The sequence below is a fragment of the Parambassis ranga genome, chromosome 9, assembly GCF_900634625.1.
Source record: "Parambassis ranga chromosome 9, fParRan2.1, whole genome shotgun sequence".
NCBI classification, from domain to species: domain Eukaryota; kingdom Metazoa; phylum Chordata; class Actinopteri; family Ambassidae; genus Parambassis; species Parambassis ranga.
In genome coordinates, this window is record NC_041030.1 from 2,276,721 (window position 1) to 2,295,864 (window position 19,144).

General features: G+C 41.4%; 2 protein-coding genes and 1 long non-coding RNA gene across 3 annotated transcripts; 2 read left to right on the forward strand and 1 right to left on the reverse strand.

Annotated features, from left to right (window-relative positions):
* Positions 1 to 155: 155 nt before the first annotated feature.
* Positions 156 to 10,028, reverse strand: LOC114441704 (transmembrane protein 150A-like). Its single transcript, XM_028414753.1, has 8 exons — positions 9,947 to 10,028; positions 7,297 to 7,573; positions 6,897 to 6,944; positions 6,720 to 6,806; positions 6,313 to 6,380; positions 3,855 to 3,982; positions 3,594 to 3,771; positions 156 to 3,000 (listed from the first exon to the last, which is right to left on the reverse strand). The coding sequence occupies exons 2-8, from the start codon at positions 7,359 to 7,361 to the stop codon at positions 2,702 to 2,704; spliced, it is 873 nt and encodes a 290-aa protein (XP_028270554.1). The 5' UTR covers positions 7,362 to 7,573; positions 9,947 to 10,028; the 3' UTR covers positions 156 to 2,701.
* Positions 10,029 to 12,817: 2,789 nt separating this feature from the next.
* Positions 12,818 to 15,406, forward strand: LOC114441085 (potassium voltage-gated channel subfamily V member 2-like). Its single transcript, XM_028413853.1, has 2 exons — positions 12,818 to 14,146; positions 15,140 to 15,406. The coding sequence occupies exons 1-2, from the start codon at positions 12,818 to 12,820 to the stop codon at positions 15,404 to 15,406; spliced, it is 1,596 nt and encodes a 531-aa protein (XP_028269654.1).
* A 1,388-nt stretch (positions 15,407 to 16,794) lies between these two features.
* On the forward strand, positions 16,795 to 18,514 carry LOC114441724 (uncharacterized). Its single transcript, XR_003671275.1, has 4 exons — positions 16,795 to 16,929; positions 17,719 to 17,773; positions 17,979 to 18,077; positions 18,182 to 18,514. It is a non-coding gene; the product is annotated as an uncharacterized LOC114441724 (long non-coding RNA).
* Positions 18,515 to 19,144: the final 630 nt, after the last annotated feature.

A 19,144-nucleotide genomic window follows, 5' to 3' on the forward strand; every position in this document is an offset into this window, starting at 1 on the left:
ATAGTTACTAACGCTGCTCCACAAAGGCTTCCATTTTTACTTGTTTTAAAGAATCAGTGTGCTCTAGCAAAAATCGTTATTTTTTTATGTATAATCATGGATCCTGTTTCCCTCGTATCAACATAATACTTAAAGGACAGTCCAAGCAAACCATCTGCTAATAATTTATCATTTTTATTTCATATTTGAATATAAATCTCTGTCAAAAGAAAATACCTAAATGAGAGACAAATCATACATATTTACACAATTTATAAAAGGAAACAAAATAATTTGTGTTTTCAGGGATTTCTCCAACTCCTCTGGTATCATTTGTTTACATGTTTTTCAAATTGAAAAAGAGATGGTACAGTTTGTAGACATTTGTGTTGCTAGAGTTCAAGACATGTATATTCAGGCAGCCTTTTGTAGTACAAGGTTCTCCCAAACAAACATACCACTGGACAGCTTACTGAAGTGCACATTTTCACAAAAGAAAAAGTTATAAAAACCTTCTTTGAATGGTAATATTTGGCCTGTGACAGATGGTATTATGGTACAGATATTGTTAGAGAACAAACCCAGCCCCGATGTGAGGGCTCAGACAAGCTGCCGTTTGGAGTCATGCTCCGTGACTTGGTTACAGTAGGTAAAATAAGCTACAGCTGGACACAAAATATATATGTATATAAAAAAGAAAACCTCAACATGCTCCTCTGGCACAGTACGAAGGATAAGGCTAAAACAGTGCACCCATACAAATTCATACACCTACTGCTGACGCACAGAAAACCAATCAAAATGGACTCCAGTCTATTTTTTGGCAAGGTTTGCAAAACAAGACATGATTGCTGTAGTCCCAGAAAGAAGACGAGGTTCAAATCAGTTGCACAGAAAGTAAAGAAACTGACATATGATTATGAATCATGTGCATCTAAGCCATGGATTAAGGATCTATTACATGAAATACTCAACCTCAAGTCGACGTGAGATGTTGGATCTGTAGCTTTCACCTTCAAGCAACATCAGTACCACAAAAGATAAAAGAGGTAGGTGGCATGACCTTTGAAAATGTATATTGCTGGCTTCCAGTGTTTTAGACCATCGAACATATCCACACTACACAGAGGGCAGAATACTGTGTATCTGAGTGTCAGTAAACACACCTCAGAGAAACGCCTCTCACTTAAACACTGACTCTAAGTCTAACCTATGTTGAGTGGCATTATTCAGCTTTAGTTGGAGCAGTGGTAGGTTTGTGGCAGTCAAGTGTTACGCTAATGTACAATCATAATTGAGCCTTAAAGGGACAGTTCACCCTAAAATCAAATATTCCTTTTCCCCCCCGTGGACTTTAGGTGTGTTTATTTATCTATTGATATTGTTTTTGGATATTTATGCTTTCTCTAAAATAACAAAAAAACTAAAATGTTTATTCTGAGCATTTTTCAGTAGTTTCTACAGTCCACAGGACACATTATAACCTTTGATTTTGAAGTGAACTGTCCCTTTAAGGGAAATTGGCAACAGGAAAATCATACAAAAACCTTCATATATGACACACTTCAACATCAGTCTACATCCTGGGTTATATTATCTTGCAACACTGTGAGGTCTACAGGTATCATATCGTCCTCTCTGATGAACAGCGCTCGGTATTGAACAGGAACTCTATTCACTAAACTAATAAGGCTTCCAAGGGTCCAGCCTGGAACCAGTATTTTGTAAATGTGTTAGTCAGATTATAGTTCTACCGTGTTTTATTATACTTTAACTGTCTTTAAAAACAAAAAGAGCCCTCTGTTCAACTCAACACGCTTAAAAAAGGCATTGTTCACCCCAGCGGAGTGTAAACTATCTAATGATTGATGGCAATTATTGCATTGGACATGACATCAGTGAAATAAAAAAGTTGGTATGAAATGTTAATGCTATGAAGAAAACATCATGCATGTGGGACAGTAATGGAATGATGGTGACCGCATGAACCTCTGCTTTAAATGTGATTACAACAGCAGAAAAAGACACATATATGTAAAATAATTTACCATCAGCATTCAAATGATCAGTGCAGAGAAATCAAAATGTCAGGTGAAATTTCTGTCTATCATTTCCTGATTTATGCTCAATTGATTGACAAGGCCGAATCCTTACAGCCTGTAAAACATACAGAGATGTTAACTGTTTACTTCTTAGACATTCAATATTTTCTACTTACTACACAAAATCAAAAATTAAACATATATTGTAGTTTTAAAAAGTGTGCCGTGCAGACATAAGAAAAAAAAAGGCCAAAAACAGGTGGGCCACACGAAGCATCGAGTAGGAGAATCTGAAGAGGAGAGTAAACTGTTTGAACTTTGCTTTGTGGATTAAACCCTTTCTTTGCACCTGAACTCCAGTGACACACACTTGTTTTTAAAAGATTAAGACCCTTCTCTAACACAGCACTGCCCAAATAAACAACCATCCTAGAAAACATTCATGGCTGCAGTGCCCTGCCCGGCTCCACATTCAGCCCTCCATTAAACAGAAAATAGAACTGTTGTTTGTACAAATGTTGTACAGCATTACAGATGGAATTACCTGGTGTTGGTTCAATGGTTAAAGATATCAAAAGTTGCTCTCCTCCTGCCCATGCTGCCTGTCATCCTGCCTTCGTTTGGGAGGCCATGAAGCACCTCAGCAGTGACAGTGGAGACCTTTGGGCTGTGATGCAGAACTACAACATGGCTATGCTCTCTGGGGTACAGTTGAGATGTGTGGACGTGCTGCTTCCCCCTGGAGACTTGAGGCCCTTTGTTGCCCCGCCCAGTGTTGAGCCCCGGGCTCTGGGGTCCAAGATAACCCCTGAGCCATGGTGGCTCTGCTGCAGGCCTGCCATTATGGTTTCGCTGGTGACGGTGCCAAACTCATAGGTGAAGGTGCCATAGAAAACCAGGATGTCCACGGTGAAGACCCACTCACAGATGGCTGCAGCATGCTGCAGGATGAAGCTCTCGTGGATGAAGAAGATCCCGCCTAAAAGGAGGACGCTAGTTAAGGAGAACAAACACATCCAAGGGTTCACGATATGATTATGTAAAACTGCAACAGGCCTCACTGTATTGATAAGATAAGGGAAAACTGGCCCCTACATTTGGAATTCACAAAGCCCCTGGTGTAAATACTTGTTACGGTAGAGGCTTCCTCCATGTGTATTTACTCACACACTGATGGAAAATGAACCAGCATTATCCACAGATCAGGTAGAGTATGCTGAAGGAACTTACACACTTCTCCATAATTTGAATTATTTGTCTTATGACTGTACACTGAACTTAAAAAACTTAAGCTTAAAAGCTAAACTTAAAAGCAACAGAGAAGCTAAACAAACATTTATCACTTACAAATCCTACAGCAACAAAGACACATCACCAGCAGTTCTACATCCTCACAGGTGTAAGTCTGGCCCTCGCAATCACACTTCAAAATATTTCATTAACATTAACAAAAGGCCTTTCCTAGGAAACCTAGTCAATGGAGTATCTATACAGTGACTACAGCACAACACACTGTGTATAGTTACATTTTATCATACAAAAGAGAATATCCACGTTCTATGCAAAGGATACTGAGGACGAGTGAGACCATGGCTCCCAGTGCCAGGGCCACCCGGAAATGAGCCATCCAGTAGTCGAGGGCAGTCACAGCCACCCGGTAGGTGAGCACGCACTGCAGGCACACGAACAGCAGCCCTGCTGGAAATGTAACACCAGCACCCACGTAGTGAAGAGATTTGGCGTGATCGACCTGACACACAGGAACACACACAACGCAATTGATCAATAGCGGTGCAATAAAAACAGAAACTGGTATTTGCTGTTTATGTTTACCTGGAAGTTGCCCACCATGACCAGGCCGATGGCGTTGGTGCAGCCGGATACTAGAGCACTAGTGTTGACCCAACATCTGTGACTGTGTTCAATCACCTGGGCATAGCGTAGAAGGCACACCATCACCACTGTGGGAGGAAAAAAGCACCATTAAAGTGGATTTACAAAAATGTAGCAGTAGCACAAGCAGTGATGTGAACATGTACTTACTATTACTACACAGACATTAAAATGGAACCTATCCATCCAACTATAGACTTGGACTTGGCATCAGCCGATGCCGCTGCCCACTTGCCCCACTGATATCCATCAGTCCCACAAGCCAACCAGGCAACTCCAGAGTGACCCACCTCTCTCAACAAAGCTGGCTCCAGCCTAGAGCTGTCTAAGAAGTATCGCTATATATCTCTGTACTAATTATATTTAACTGTATCGGTCAAACTCCTGCACTGGTTCAGGCTCCTTCCCTGCCAAAGAAATGTATTCCAGGTCCCAAGAACCAGTTTCGGCAGCAGTGACACAGAACACTGTGACCTCACACGGCCACAACCAATCACAATGCACCAAACCCCTGTGGCCCCTATTGCAGGTAGTGGACCCACAACAGGGTCAACCCAGTTCCTGTCTTATAGCTCAGCCTGTCCAAGCCACATGGGTGAGAGCTCGGCCATTAGGTGCTTGCTGATGAGCCCCTCCCCCGATCTGACTCTAGGGTGGGGCCCAGGATTCCCTTTCCCAGGCAAGGGGAGGCTGAATTTCTTGGCTTTGTTTGTCTATAGGGGTCTATTTCAAACGTTTGTGGTCTAGCCTATCAATAATGGACAATTTAGTTGGGAGACCCTACCAGGAGCTATTGCCCCTGACAACATAGCTCATAGAATCCCTCAGGCAAACTGTAAATGTGCTTCCTTGTTTTCTTTTCAATGAATGAGAAAGCGGCTGGGCAGCAGCTCCACTCATGCTGCTGATGCTAGACTATTGGACTTGATTCATCACAGGATGTGTTCTCTTATCTATCGACATCTCTGGTTGCATAATGGGCCAGCTGGCAGTCTTGGCAGGCTTAGCTCCACTGTTTGAAAACTATAAACCTGCAGGTTACAGTCTGTTACAGTATATATATATATAAGGCAGTGAAATAAAAAACACATTACAAGCTACTAGCAGTCGGTCAAGTGTCTGCACAAAATAAAATAAAAAGGAAAAACTGGACTGGATAAAAATCAAAATATGCACATGTGAGAGGGGAAGGTGATGTGGATAATGTAGTGGTAGCGAAAACAGCTGGAAAGATGCAATTAAGGTTTGGGGGGGAGGGAAGTCTGAAATCAGTGGTGATAAATCCAGACTAGGGAAAGAGGAGTATGGTAATGATGGAAGGCCATGGAGGGTGCAGGCAAGGGAAAGGACGAAGGGGGGAAGTGGAAGGAAAGCTGCATTCATTATTGATTACAGAGCACAGGCTATTTCAGGCCCCGCTGTAACTCTTCAAGGCTAGCAGTGGACATCTGTGGGCACCGCAGAGGATTAATATAACATACAGAGTGAGCCATCTTCAGTCAGTCAGAAGGATTTTACTATGACATTTCACAGGGCATTACCCAAAGCTTAACTATCAAAATTAAAGAATAATACTTAATGGCAAACAATCATTTTTAATTAATTACTGTCAGTTAAATTATTTTTATATTCCTGAACTCAGCTGGTAATAAAAAAGGACTAGAAACATTCTGTCCAAAGATCAAAAATCCACCTCTGAATGCTTGTTTTGACTAGTTATATGTATGTCAAGTGATTTTATGGGAAGTGACCAAAAACGACTTCTCTGTGGTTGAAGCCACTTCCTGGAGCCTTTGATGGTTGCCTGGAAACCTTTCAAAGACGTCAGAGATGTCTCTAGTAAGTAAATGTGCCTAGCCAGGAGCCGGTGTATCACATAACCATAACTCACTAGTATTTAGGGAGCTCCATTCACACATTGGATACACAATTTACGTTATTTAACAAAACATCATTTTGTCATAAGACACTTATGCTAATCTTGCTCATGGCTACATTTAGACACACCTGTGACAGAGATAAAGAGTTACTGCAGGTACACAACATTTTCCACATTGACTGTAAGTTATTCTGAACCTTCTGTGCCCCAGTCCACATTTCCATCTACATGAGCCATTGTTGTCTCTTTGTGAACCCCATCTCCATACTCCCTCTGTTCCTGGATGCAGATAGTCCCTCTTCCATGAGGGCCAAAAGCATGTATGGATCCTCAAAGTCTCCAACACTTTAGAAAGAGCCATGCAAGCTACCACAGTCTTTGAGCTAACCAGCTGCTAGCTTTATGTTCTACTGTCTTTACTGTCAGAAATAGTTCTTAATTTGACATACTTAGGAAGCATTCATAATATTAATCTCAGTGACTCAGTGTGTGTTGAGTTCAGGTGAGTTGAGACCTTACCCATGAAGGCTCCAACGTTGCCGATCAGGCTGAACAGGCAGCTTTCAGGAGGGTAGGAGCCACATTTACTGTAGGGTAATGTTGACAAAACGAGTATCTTATAGATAAATGCATACATATAACTGTATACACAACTTTGCTGTCAATCGTGCATTATTACCCTGGTGGAATGTGATAATAGAAGATTAAAAAATACGTAATACACAGTTAAATACATCTATGCTTTTTAGCAGAGCACATTTGTGCTGGGGTGTGGTTAAAGGCTATGTGCAGATTAAACAAGTTCAATTTATTCACCACTGTCACACAGCCACAACATCATAAGGTGCAAATTCATGCCTCAGGGCCTTCAGTGACACAAAATAGCATTTGTACTTTGACACAAAGAGTGTAGAAAGCAGGAGAACCTGATCAGGGGGATGTCCTGGATGGTGCAGCATGTCTTGGGAAAACCTGGTCTGGGGAGGTCCTCTGTGCATGTCACATTGTAAGACCTGTGGAAGTGACACAATAGGTGTCCATTCTTTGATGGTACATTTTGAATCCGACTACCACATAATGCCATAAAGAAGAGTATCACATACCAGTTCTCCACAGGGCATACATGGTGATTCACCACAGCCATGGCATACCTGTAGGGTAAAGAATATGATTTAAAGTGATCTGATCCAATTATCACAACAATCCAGAAAATCTGACCTTACTGCTCCTCATGAGCAGCTACACATGTGCACAGTATGTCTGTGGATGCTCTCATTCATCCAGGTCATAGTCGTGTCCAAGAGTTTAAACCTAGGCAACTGGACTCAAGGAGTTTTTGTAAGACTTTTCGCCACTCGCCTCAGCGGCTTCTTCAGTTTTGCTGTTCTGCTGAGCAGAACTGAAGAAGCCATGCAGTCCAAACTCTTGGACATGTGCACAGTATGTATAGATGTGACACACACACACACACACACACACACACACACTACTCCTTTGACTCACACTATCCATATTCCTGTGATGGAAAAGGCAGACAGGCTGACAGGCAGGACGATCCAGGCAGTCATTGGGCTGGCAGTGAGCTGGCTTTGTCCCAAGCATGGGGTGAGACAGGAGCTTTGGGATAGAAGAGCAACACAACAGGAGGGATCAGGTAGGGGGTGGGTGGGGGTGCGGGGTCACTAACACACAGGAAAACACACAGGGGAGGACATGAGAGGACAAAAAGGGGGAATGGCACCGCACGTCTGCTCCACAGGGCCCTGCAACCAGCAGCAACCTGAAGAAAGAGGGAGGGTTCATAAAAAAATAAAAGGTCAGATTTCAACTTCATCTTAAAGAGTTTTACTTTTATTCAGTGTCAGAAATTGTCACCACTGCTCTACATGCCAGCTGCACTCAAAATGCATGCAAGGTTCAGCTTGACAGAATAAATTAAAACAAAGCTAGAGCAGGGGTACAGCTGACATGCTAGCATTCACATACATTCTGAGCCTGTGTGACAGGAAGACTTAGTGTGTATGTACTAAATATACAAGAGGACAACAACCCAATCACACATATCTGACTACATAGTCTTTTCTCCACCACTGCCAGCATTGATGGACATGAAGCGTCACAGTTCTATGTGATCAAACTAGACACTTAAAGCATTTATGTTTTCATCTATCACTGTTAAATATCAGTGCAAAGGGACCAGACTTTACTGTAAACTTTACTGTTTACTGTAAATTTGCAAACTTAATATGTTCACTAAATTCTAAACTAACATTTTTTTGTCCAATGGCCAGTTATAGCTAATTTGTTACCAAAGCAAATCTGAAAAGAAATTAGCAGCACCACACTGCTGTAAAAGTCCCGTCAAGGCAAAGTGCACCCTTTAGAGAGTGAGGAGTTAGGCAAGGTCAGCGCTGTGTTGGAGGGAAGAGTGCCACAACACAGGATATATCATTTTACAGACTACAGTTACAAGCATGTCCTTGGCTCGAAGGGAATACACAGGAAGACATACACAAAGAAGGAGCTGTTGTCCAAAAGAAGCTCATCCACTGCCCTGTTAGTATGAACATTTTGTGCTTATATAAATATCTGTCATAGGTTATTGTAAATTGCAGGCAACACTGATGTTAGAGTTCCATGTGACAGCTTTAGTTTCAATTCTGACTTTAGCTATTAATGTACGGGGACTACAGGAGGGTTTAAGGGTTGTTCCACAACAATATGTCAACTGCTGATAGACTCTAGAGGACAATGACTCATCTGTTGCGATGACCACCACCATCTGCTTCACAAGCTACTCCATCTGTATGGACTTTATTAAACAGACCTTGAGTCACAGTATACAAACATCACATTCAACAGCTTTTCTTAATCAGTTTAGTTTTGAGTATGCTGCTGGCTACTTTTCTCTGAAGTAAATAAGTCTGACAGGTTCAAGTTTCTCTGGTAAGCATAGTTTTCTTTCTACCAAGACAGAATATCATAATCAAACAACTATCAAGCAGCTAGTGGGTTTTCAATTTTCTTTAGTTCACCACAGGGGAAAACTGATTTGGAGAAAGAAATCAAAATGATTGGCCAGCTCAGCAGTTTCTTTTCTTCAAATTATTTTCTCATATCATTGCTACACACACTGCTGTCCTGTTTACTGTGGTTCTAACTATTTTAAATATGAAAAGTCAGCAGTAGACAGAGTGCAAAAAGCAAAAGCTTTCAAAGGCCAGCATACATACTGTACGATTTTACACTGTTCATAAAAGACGGGGAAGCTTAGAATGATCTAGAAGAAGGCAGAAATGAAACCCTAGATATTTTTTAAATTCTCCTTATTGTCACTGTAAGATGTTAATTGTTATAACAGGACATGAGCTTTGCTAGTCATGAATGCTTTATTGCTGTAGGTCTACTACTGAACACCTAAAACACAGCAGTCAAACTAAGGATTCACTTTCTGGCCATGGACATTTAGATCTTTGTCTAACTTTGACCAAAGTCAAAATAGCCTTCACAATGATTAAAGCTAAAACAATATGTACCTTTCATGCACTGCAGTGTATGAAAGGTACATATTGTTTGAGCTGATATATTATCAAATGAAAACAAACTACACATGTGAATGCATGTGGAACGTGTAGTAATACTGTAAGAAGAACAGTAAAAATAATCATTAATACAATGATTTTAACATTTCTATTGCTGTTCTTAAATAAGCTTTGGTGAGCAGGAACAGTGGCTTATTAAAAAGCAAAACTGTTTGTGTGTTTGTGTACAGGGGCCATAACACCCCCATCCCCGGCAGCCATTCACAATAAATATTCGCCACTCTTACAACACCTAAACCGAACGTGACAATATCCTCCGTAAACACTGCAGTATATGTGTCCACTTCTCCACAGCCAACAAAGGCTGTAACATCATCACGGAGCTCGGCTTCCTTCTCCCGTAAACCGGGTAACGGCGGTATCGTTAGCCTTGCTAGCTTCAACATAGCAAGCTAGTTAGCTTGCACTTTAACAGTTGTCTTGACTTGACACTTAACCGCATCTTGATTTCCGTTCACTTAAGCGGTAAAGAGCTACCCAACAAACATTTAAACGATAAGAACACCGATGCTGCTTGGAAAACTAGCACATAAAGATGAGTTTACCCCTACCTTCCACCTGCTTTGCCCACAACAGACCTCAACAACCTTGGTTTCCCTTTAAAAACAGCGTTTATTCAGCAAATAAGGGGAGTCCTACCAATGACTTCCGGCTGGGCTTTTCAAAATAAATGATCGCAAGACTCTCACAAAGGATTTTTTAGAATGCAGAAAAAAAACCTTGTGACTTCTTTATAAACACATTCCTTCCACCCGTATCTGCGGTAAAAATACAAAAGGTTTGCACTGATGTCATAATTTACTAAAATGAATTCACAAATAGAAAACCTTAAATGTGCGCACATCGCCTCAATTTGTTCATTAGGCAATAAAAGAGGAAGTCCTTCGGAAATTTACACATCAGCTTATATTATTTGAATAATGTCTTCAGCTTTTGACATGAACTTTTAGTCTAAGGTTGATCTTAATATTAAAAAATATCACGCTTTTATTTTCACACAATCATACAGTCTCTTATTCTAGTATAACAAGCTTGACAGAGCCCTGTGTTGCCAGGCCCGGCTGTGCCACAACACTGTATGTACTATGTAGTTTTTTTTTAATCTACAAGACGTCCAGTTTGAATATGTTGAGTTTCCTTATACATATGATCACACTTTGTTTGGTTATTTAATAAATTGCCTTGTTGTTTAATGATGTATTGAGCAAATCCTTATGTACCTCTGGGAACTGCAGTGTGGCTTCTCTCTTAAGGAGAAGAACACAGTCCTCACTTCTAACTCTTTTCACAGTGTAAACGGACTAACCAACTCTGATGACATACAAACAGTTTTCACCTTGAAATAGACTTTGAACACCTGAAACATGGCTACTGTTCAATTATAAATGGCTGGAAGGTACAGATGTACATATGTCATCAACATAATAGATATAAAGAAGAACTATACAGAGTCTTTATGGTGTGGTGCACACTGCTGTGGAGTCTGTAGGTATAGTTATTACAACGAGTGATCAGTTCATCCCTTCTTTGAACTGACCATGTACAATCATGTCAGGAGAGGTCAGGTCGTTATGGTTACTGAGCAATCTGTGTGAGATTCTTACAAAGAATGTATATGATGGGGGTGGGGTTATAAGCCTACAGATGGATTATAACCTTCATTCTTGTTTTACTAAGCAGCTTTAAAGGGACTTTACTAAATTTGATCTGTAAATCTTGTGGACATTTGTGACTGACAGGAGACCTTGAGAGCAGATGATATTTAATCCCTGAGAAATGCAAACATAGAGACTCTGATGTTTAGTTTTACATTGCTGCTTTACTGCCTGTAAGAATCTTGACTTAATTCTTTCAGGCTGTTGATGTTGTCAGGCTGAAACTATTGTGTTTGTGCCAAGAAGGTATGACAGTTTAAAATCGTCATTATGTCAGTGGTTGACTGATTTCAACGACTGATGCAGTACATAAAGCTGATGCAAGTAGACAGACATGCTGAACCTGCTTTGCATAGTTGAGAATATTTGCTATAGTCTAAGGAGTAAAATTGTTTGTAGGAGGATGCCTGTTGCTGTGGCAACAAGTGACATTTTCAGGAAGTGAAAATAATTGTGTTCCTTTGAGTTAAGGTTTAGATTGAAAATTTAAATAAGAAGAAAAATACAACTAACCTATATATGATACCGTATAGCCCATATGCTAAATATGAACATTTCTTTTACTGCGGCCAGCTGACACCTAACAGGACCATGTGGTGTGCAGGGCAGTTCCAGCTCACCTCTTGTTCTTATAACACACTACACTAACAGGACTAGTTTAAGTCTGGTGGCTCAATTTAAATGTGATGACTTAAATCCTTAATTGTTTTAATGACTTCCTGGTGGCTGGCAGCAGGGAGGTGAAGAAAAGATACTTGTTATAGAATGGCATCTCTGGCCAGTCTGCTGGTAATCATCAGGGCAATAATCTAACTTCCAATAAGAGGATTCAATGCCAAGCAAAGCGCGTGGGTGTGTGGGTGTGTGTGTGTGTGTGTGTGTGTGTGTGTGTGTGTGTGTGTGTGTGTGACACCAGAGCTCTTTTCAAAGGAAATTCCATCTGAATCACTCCTAGCTGTTACTCCAGATTACATACCAAGGCACATCCTTGCTGCGTCACTTCTAAGGTCTAACATTAAAACAAAAGATCATTTCTAGACCGTGCAGCCTGGACTCACTTTGTCTGAAGAACACCCCCACCACCTCCCAATCAGGAAGTAGGCTAATGCTTAAAGCCCTTATCCTCTTTTATGTATCCACCAGAACTCCTTTGTTTCCCTTTGCCATAAAACTCTGACATTTTTGTGCAAAATAACAACCTGCTTAAACCTTTTCAGGACATTTAGATTTTTAGTTTTTGTTTTTTTTTGTTTTTTTGTGTGTGCAAATTTACAACTTGGAAAAAAGGTCTTACAGTGTTGTATTTTTCCACAGACAACATTAAAGTAACCAAAGACATCTAATAGTATTTCTAGTCACATACTTCCAATATGACTTCCTAGATCATCTGAAGGAATTTCAAAAAGATGAAGGTGTGACAAAATGCCTATATGTGTTCATAAATAATGTAAGATGTCAAATCCATTCAAATTCAAATAATCACTATAAGTTCATATCATAACATATTTCATAAAAGCGATTGCGTTTGTTGAGATCTGCCACACAGCCAATGTCATGTGAGCCAGGCAGCTCAGCAGAGGATAATGGTATTTAGATGTCCTGTAAGCACACGGATCCTCTCAGTCAGCAACATTAATGGGGACATGAGGCATCCTGCTCATGTCTTCCAAGCTTAGGTAAAGGGGCTATTAGACTGCGGTAATGCTGGTCGGTCTGAGCGCTCTGTCTGCTGTGTAGTCTTGGGGGTGGGGGTGGGGGGGAATCAACATGGGGAGCAACAAGAAGGTGGTCAAGATACGGAACAGGAGACAAAGTCTCTTCCCCAACTACAAAGTGACAGATTTGGATATTAACCGGAGACCCTCTGAGATTGTTTACCCGCTAGCCAAGGAAAGCTGCGTGAAGACATGGACCTCCTTGGAGGAGCTGAGCACCAGGGACATCTATGACATTTATGCTGAGTATGAGGACGAAGAGGATGACCCATACTTCTCCAAACACACTTCACCATCCAAAAAGAACTACATGATCAACATCAATGTAGGTGGGAAGCCATACCAGATAGCCTACAAGATGGCTGCCAAGTACCCCAAGACCAGGATAGGACGACTGGCCACCTACACAGACCACAACATGAAGCTGGACCTGTGTGATGACTACACAGTGAGCAACAATGAGTACTTCTTTGACAGGGATCCGGATGTTTTTCATAGCATTTTCAACTTCTACAGGACCGGTGTGCTTTGGATCATAGATGAGTTGTGTCCTCGTAACTTCTTGGAGGAAATCAACTACTGGGGTGTGAGGATCAAGAACACCCACCGCTGCTGCCGCATTTCATTTGAAGAGAGGCAAGATGAACTTAACGAGCAGCTAAAGATCCAAAGGGAGCTGGAAGCTGAAGTGGAGATCGAGGAGAATGAAGAGCTATTTCATGACATGTTCATGGGTCAGAATCGCAGAGCTATCTGGAACTTGATGGAGAAGCCCTTTTCATCTGTCAAGGCCAAGTTGATGGCTGTGGCCTCCAGTCTTTTCGTCCTGATCTCCCTGGTGGCCATGACTCTCAACACAGTGGAAGAGATGCAGTACAGAACTGCCACAGGTCACATGAGTGGGAAGACATACTGGGAATATGTGGAGTCCATGTGCATCGCCTTTTTCACTATGGAGTACCTGCTGCGTCTGATCTCCACACCTGACATCAGATCCTTCAGCAGGAGTGTGCTCAACACCGTGGACCTGATCGCCATCCTACCTCTGTACCTGCAGGTGGTCTTGGAGTTCTTCGACAGCCACGATAACTACGTGAAGCACGAGGCCGACATGCAGGCGGTGGGTCAGGTGGGAAAGCTGGGCCAAGTGCTGAGGATCATGAGACTGATGAGAATCTTTCGTATCCTGAAGCTGGCACGTCACTCCACAGGTCTGAGGGCGTTTGGGTTCACCCTGCGTCAGTGCTACCAGCAAGTGGGCTGCCTCTTCCTCTTCATCGCTATGGGCATCTTCAGCTTCTCTGCCATGGTTTATACTGTGGAGCATGACATGCCACATACAAACTTCACCAGCATCCCTCATGCATGGTGGTGGGCAGCTGTAAGTGCATTTTTGAAGAATTTTAAAACACAGGAAGTATAAAAAAGATGCTATGTAAATCAAGTAGTAAAGTAATTAGCCTTTATTTAAAGCTAGAGTGGCCTTTAATGACTTTACTGCTGACATAGTTCCTGAATGGTGCGTGAGCTGTGTAGCATTATTAGATTACACTCCGACCGCACTACCTGACTTACCAAACACAATGAGGTCAGCTGCTTAAGGACATGTCTACTCATGCTGTGGTACATGGAACTTGTACTGTCAATGATTACATTTAAACAGGTTGCACATGAGTATTTTTGACGCCTGATGTTTTTCAATAACAGGCCTATGTACAGCACAGTACAATGAACAAAAGGTCATGACCAGGCAAACGGAAATTAAAATGGAAAAAAACAAAAAACAAAAACAAAAAAAGATGGGGGAATAATTGAAGGGGAGTGGGAGGGGTTCAACAAAAATATGTCAGTATTTTACAACAGTTGATTCACTGAGTGCCTGTTGACATTAACAGACGATTCTCCTCCCTCCCAAAGGGGGGAGTAGATTCTTACTTCTAATCCAGTGGAAGGAAATGATAATCTGCTGAATGATAGTGATGGAACAGTGAGGGGAACTGTGTTATAAACAGAAGGCACAGAACACATTCTTTTGAGCTTGATTTACTAAAGCCAGTTAGGAGGACACCTTATAAATGAATGTATGAATAGACGTTTTGAAAAAGTAGTCACAAATTACTATTTGTGACTTTACTTTTTTTTTCAAACTTCTGGCTCCAGTTGATTGCCCTGAGAATAGATTAACACAACACAGTCAGATGTTGTGACTATCAATAGGAAGACAAAGCAGGAAACCTGACAAAGGCAATAGAACAAGGCTACACAGTGCTATCATGTGTGTTTTTCGGGGGAGTGACTAAAACTAAAGAACAGGACACTGGTTCATGTCTCTGTCAGTACTCACTGATCTCCTCACTCCTCCCTCTCCCTGCAGGTCAGCATCTCCACTGTGGGATATGGAGACGTCTACCCAGAAACAATACTGGGTCGCATCTTTGCCTTCATCTGCATCGCTTTTGGAATCATCCTCAACGGCCTGCCCATATCCATCCTCTTCAACAAGTTCTCGGACTATTACTCCAAACTCAAGTCCAATCAGTACACAGCAGCCCTCAAGAAGAGAGGCAAGATTAGATTTGCCCAGCGGACGGCGACAAAGCTCAGCTACTGCTTTGGAAACCACCAATGTCAAGCACCCTGATTGTTGTTTTTTCTTTGTTTGTTTTGTAAAGAAGAAATATGCTCAACTATAACACTGTGCAAAAATGTACAAGATCGATAAATTAAAATGGATGGATCCTTTGATCCTGAACATTTAAGTTATGACAGGGATCACACAGGCATATACTGCTGCAAGCCAATTAGTAATAAAACAATCCAACATTCTGGCAACCAGGAGACTTCCAGAGGGAGACAATGAAGCAGTGATACGTTCAAATATTTGATTTTGTATATACAGAAAAACATATTTTTTAAGCAATAGTAAAGCATGTATGCCTTGCACCACATAGTACAGTCAAAGGCAGAATATTAGGGCTAAATGTGATATCAGCATCCTTTGGATGAAGGCGTCAGACCCGATGCCCTTCACCTGCTGGGTAGGTCTTGATGGCAAAAGCCTTTAATCACTAGTGCAGCTCTCAGGGCACAGATCAGCCGACACTACTACTCTACAGTTCAGACAGCTTATTGGCTGCAGAAGAAATGGCAACCAAGGTTTTCCACAGGGCTGCTTGTGATACTAGTGCTGCTTTTCATATGTATGTTAATGCAGAGTTTACTCGAAGACGCTGCCCTGCTCCTCTGGTTTGGTGCTGAAACAGGCCGTATGTGTTGGAAGACCTCAGTGGGTGGATGTGGGAGGGACTCACATGACGATTAGCTCATAGATGTCTCCATACTTACCTGTGTTGCTTTTATTAAGCTCAGGTGTGTCTAATGACTGTCTCTGTCTAACGAGACAGAGACTACAGGGGGAGCTGTGGTGGTGGGACAGCTTAATGACCCTTTGTATTTCATGGACATGTGACTTGGAGTGAAACTTCCTGGGAATGGGTGGAGGCGCTGCGTAACATAGATGGCTTCCTTGACTCCTCTTTCAAACCAAACATTTAAAACGGATGAAGCTGTTCAGAGGAGCAGCGAAACATCTCAAAAACAAGTCCAGTTGTCTAATTTCAACCCTTTGAATGAATTTTCACATGTTTGCACTTTCCTGTAGTTTTGCCTGCAATAATTTTATGTGCTGTGCAACCAAAACACAGACTGCAGCCGCATACACTGTTTGAATAAACACTGTTTGGCTCACAAAATAGTCTCCTCTGATTGAATACTGTGTAAGCATCTCCACTGACCCCTACAGTATGACATCCGCTACTACATAATAGATTTTGAGTTAATATTAAGATGCAATGTTTTTATTTAACTATATTAACCAGGAAAAATCCCCACACACAAATATTTAGTACTAGTGATTAAGAAAAGAAAAGTAGTTCGTATGCAATGCGTTGTCCTTATTATTATTATAGAGGACATAATATTAATAATCATGAGCCAGAAGGTGGCAGCACTTCAACACTGTGAGTTTAAGCGGCAGTAGAGAACTCAAAAGAAGAAGACGTCCCCTCCCGTAGTCCTCTGCGGTGGTAAAGTGACCTCTGTTGCTAGTTGTTAGCCTGCTGTTAAATCATGGCTCCTCCCGTTGCTGTGTCGCCCTTGATCAAGGTTTGTGTTACCAAAGTTGTTGGAAGAAAGTGTTTCTCGTTTTTACTTTAAAGCTTGAACTGATTCCTTTTGAATTTTGTAATGCTTGCTGCACGACAAAACACGCTAACTTGCTAACTATTAGCATGCTAGCTTATACGGACTGGTAACTTCGTAATGTTGTCAGTGGTGTCGGTACAGCAGTGTCAGTGAGCATAGCAGCAAGCTGCAGTATTTCTTAACAGTGCTGTAGTTTAATTCCATTGTGAAATGCAGCGCGCACTGACGGAACATCAGCCTTTATTCTGTTAATAGCACACAAGCTAGCAGCTGCGTCCATTGAAACGCCTCATGTCTACATTATTATTGTTAATAGAACTGCATTAGTTTATTATGGGGGCAACTATTATGGACGTTGCAGTAGAATAGAGACATCTTTACCTTTGCATCACTCGTTTACTGCTTGTTCTGTAATATTTAACCTAACAAATTGTCCTCCACGTTGTCGCCCCCTAATGTTTTTTTTGTCACAGGAATGAGACATGAAAATGTATGAAAGTATTATTGACTCGTGCTTATTAGATTCTATGTTCGCCTAATTAGAAAGTCCTACAACCACACTGGGAAAAAAACAATCATTTGTGGATTTACTTTCTGCCCATGACCAAAGTCGCAGTAACTTGCTGCAATGTTTAATCAAGGTGTTGAAATAAAAACGTGTCGTATTTCTGTTATACTTGTTGAGTATAGAAAGGCTAATTATGCTAACTATTTAATGACTATCACTTGTACTATTTTTTTCTGTTACAGACAGCCAGGTATTCAGCTTTGATTGCTGGCATCATCTATGGCAAAAGGAGATATGGTACGTTTTCTAAGTTTACTTGCAGGAGTATACAGGAAGTTGTGGATAAAGATTCTCAGTCATCCAGGTCATGTCATTCAGAAGGTTGAAGCAAGGCAACTGGACTTGTGGCATTTTCTACAAGTATAATTGTCTTGCTTCAACCTTCTGAATGTACAGAAAGTTCTTTTTGTTGTTGTTTAACAAACACTTTTTATACTCTCAGAACACCTGAAACCCATCGCAGCTGAGGAGAGGAGGATTGAGGAGGAGGAGAAGAAGGCCCGTGAGGAGCAGGAGCGCATTGCAAAGCAGCTAGCAGAAGGTAGCATCGTCATGCTGCACGGCTCATATATAGTTTGGATGTAATCTGGTTTACACTACATTTATTCACTCAAACCAACTAATATTTTACTTTCCTCCTCGCAGCAAATGAAGACACCATTCTGAAGTAAAGCTTTGGAACTGCTGTATGAGGATGCCCACTTTGATGTGCAATTTTCAACGTTTTCCTCCTTTTTCTGGAGCAGCAAAGACGGGTCACAGCTGGTCAAACGCTCTGATTTTGTGGCCCTGTTCACTGTTACCTTAAATAATAGACGCACCCCTCAGTCTTTGCCAGATACAGTCCTTTTATGTTACTTAGATGTCATGAAATACTGCTCTTGTACTCAGCATTGTTTAACAAATGGAACTGTACTCATAACTTATTGAGATTTGTAATGAAGCAATGTCATAAATACACAGAAGTTCACGACTGCTGTATTTGTCTCTGTGACCTTTGTTTAGGATCTCCTTTAACCCCCGACAGCACCACACATTTGCCACATGCAGCCATAAAGTCATGACCTGGGATTTTCAATGTAAAAATGTAGTTTAATTAAATGCAAAGTATCTCATTTGTTGCTCAGTTTGCAAACACATTCTTGGATCCCTTGTTCAATTTATTGTACTTACTTTTGAGTATTTTGTCCTTTACCATGTGAAGACATTAAATAGCGAGGTGCATTTTGTTGATCTGTTAACAAGAAGTGTTAAACAGGGGAAAAAAGCTAAGATTAAGATGACACTACAGCTGTGTTCCAATTCAGGGTCTGCACCCTTCGGAGAGCGCATTTTAAGGCCGCTTACGTCACAACGCTGCACGAAGGCTGTCCAATTCCCCAAAAGTCGAAGGGTCCTTCAAATGCGTCCTCCTTTTGCCTAAATTTGGAGGATGCATCGCTACCAACAGTACAATGACGGACCAAGCGAGCGGCAGTAGTGCCGAATTCACATTTAAAGGCAAGTAAAGGACAGTAGTTCGAGGGATTTTTTAAATGCTAGTAGTGATAGCGGCATAAAAAAATGATAGTTTAATATTTAAAAACATGACGTCCTGTTGATACAAGC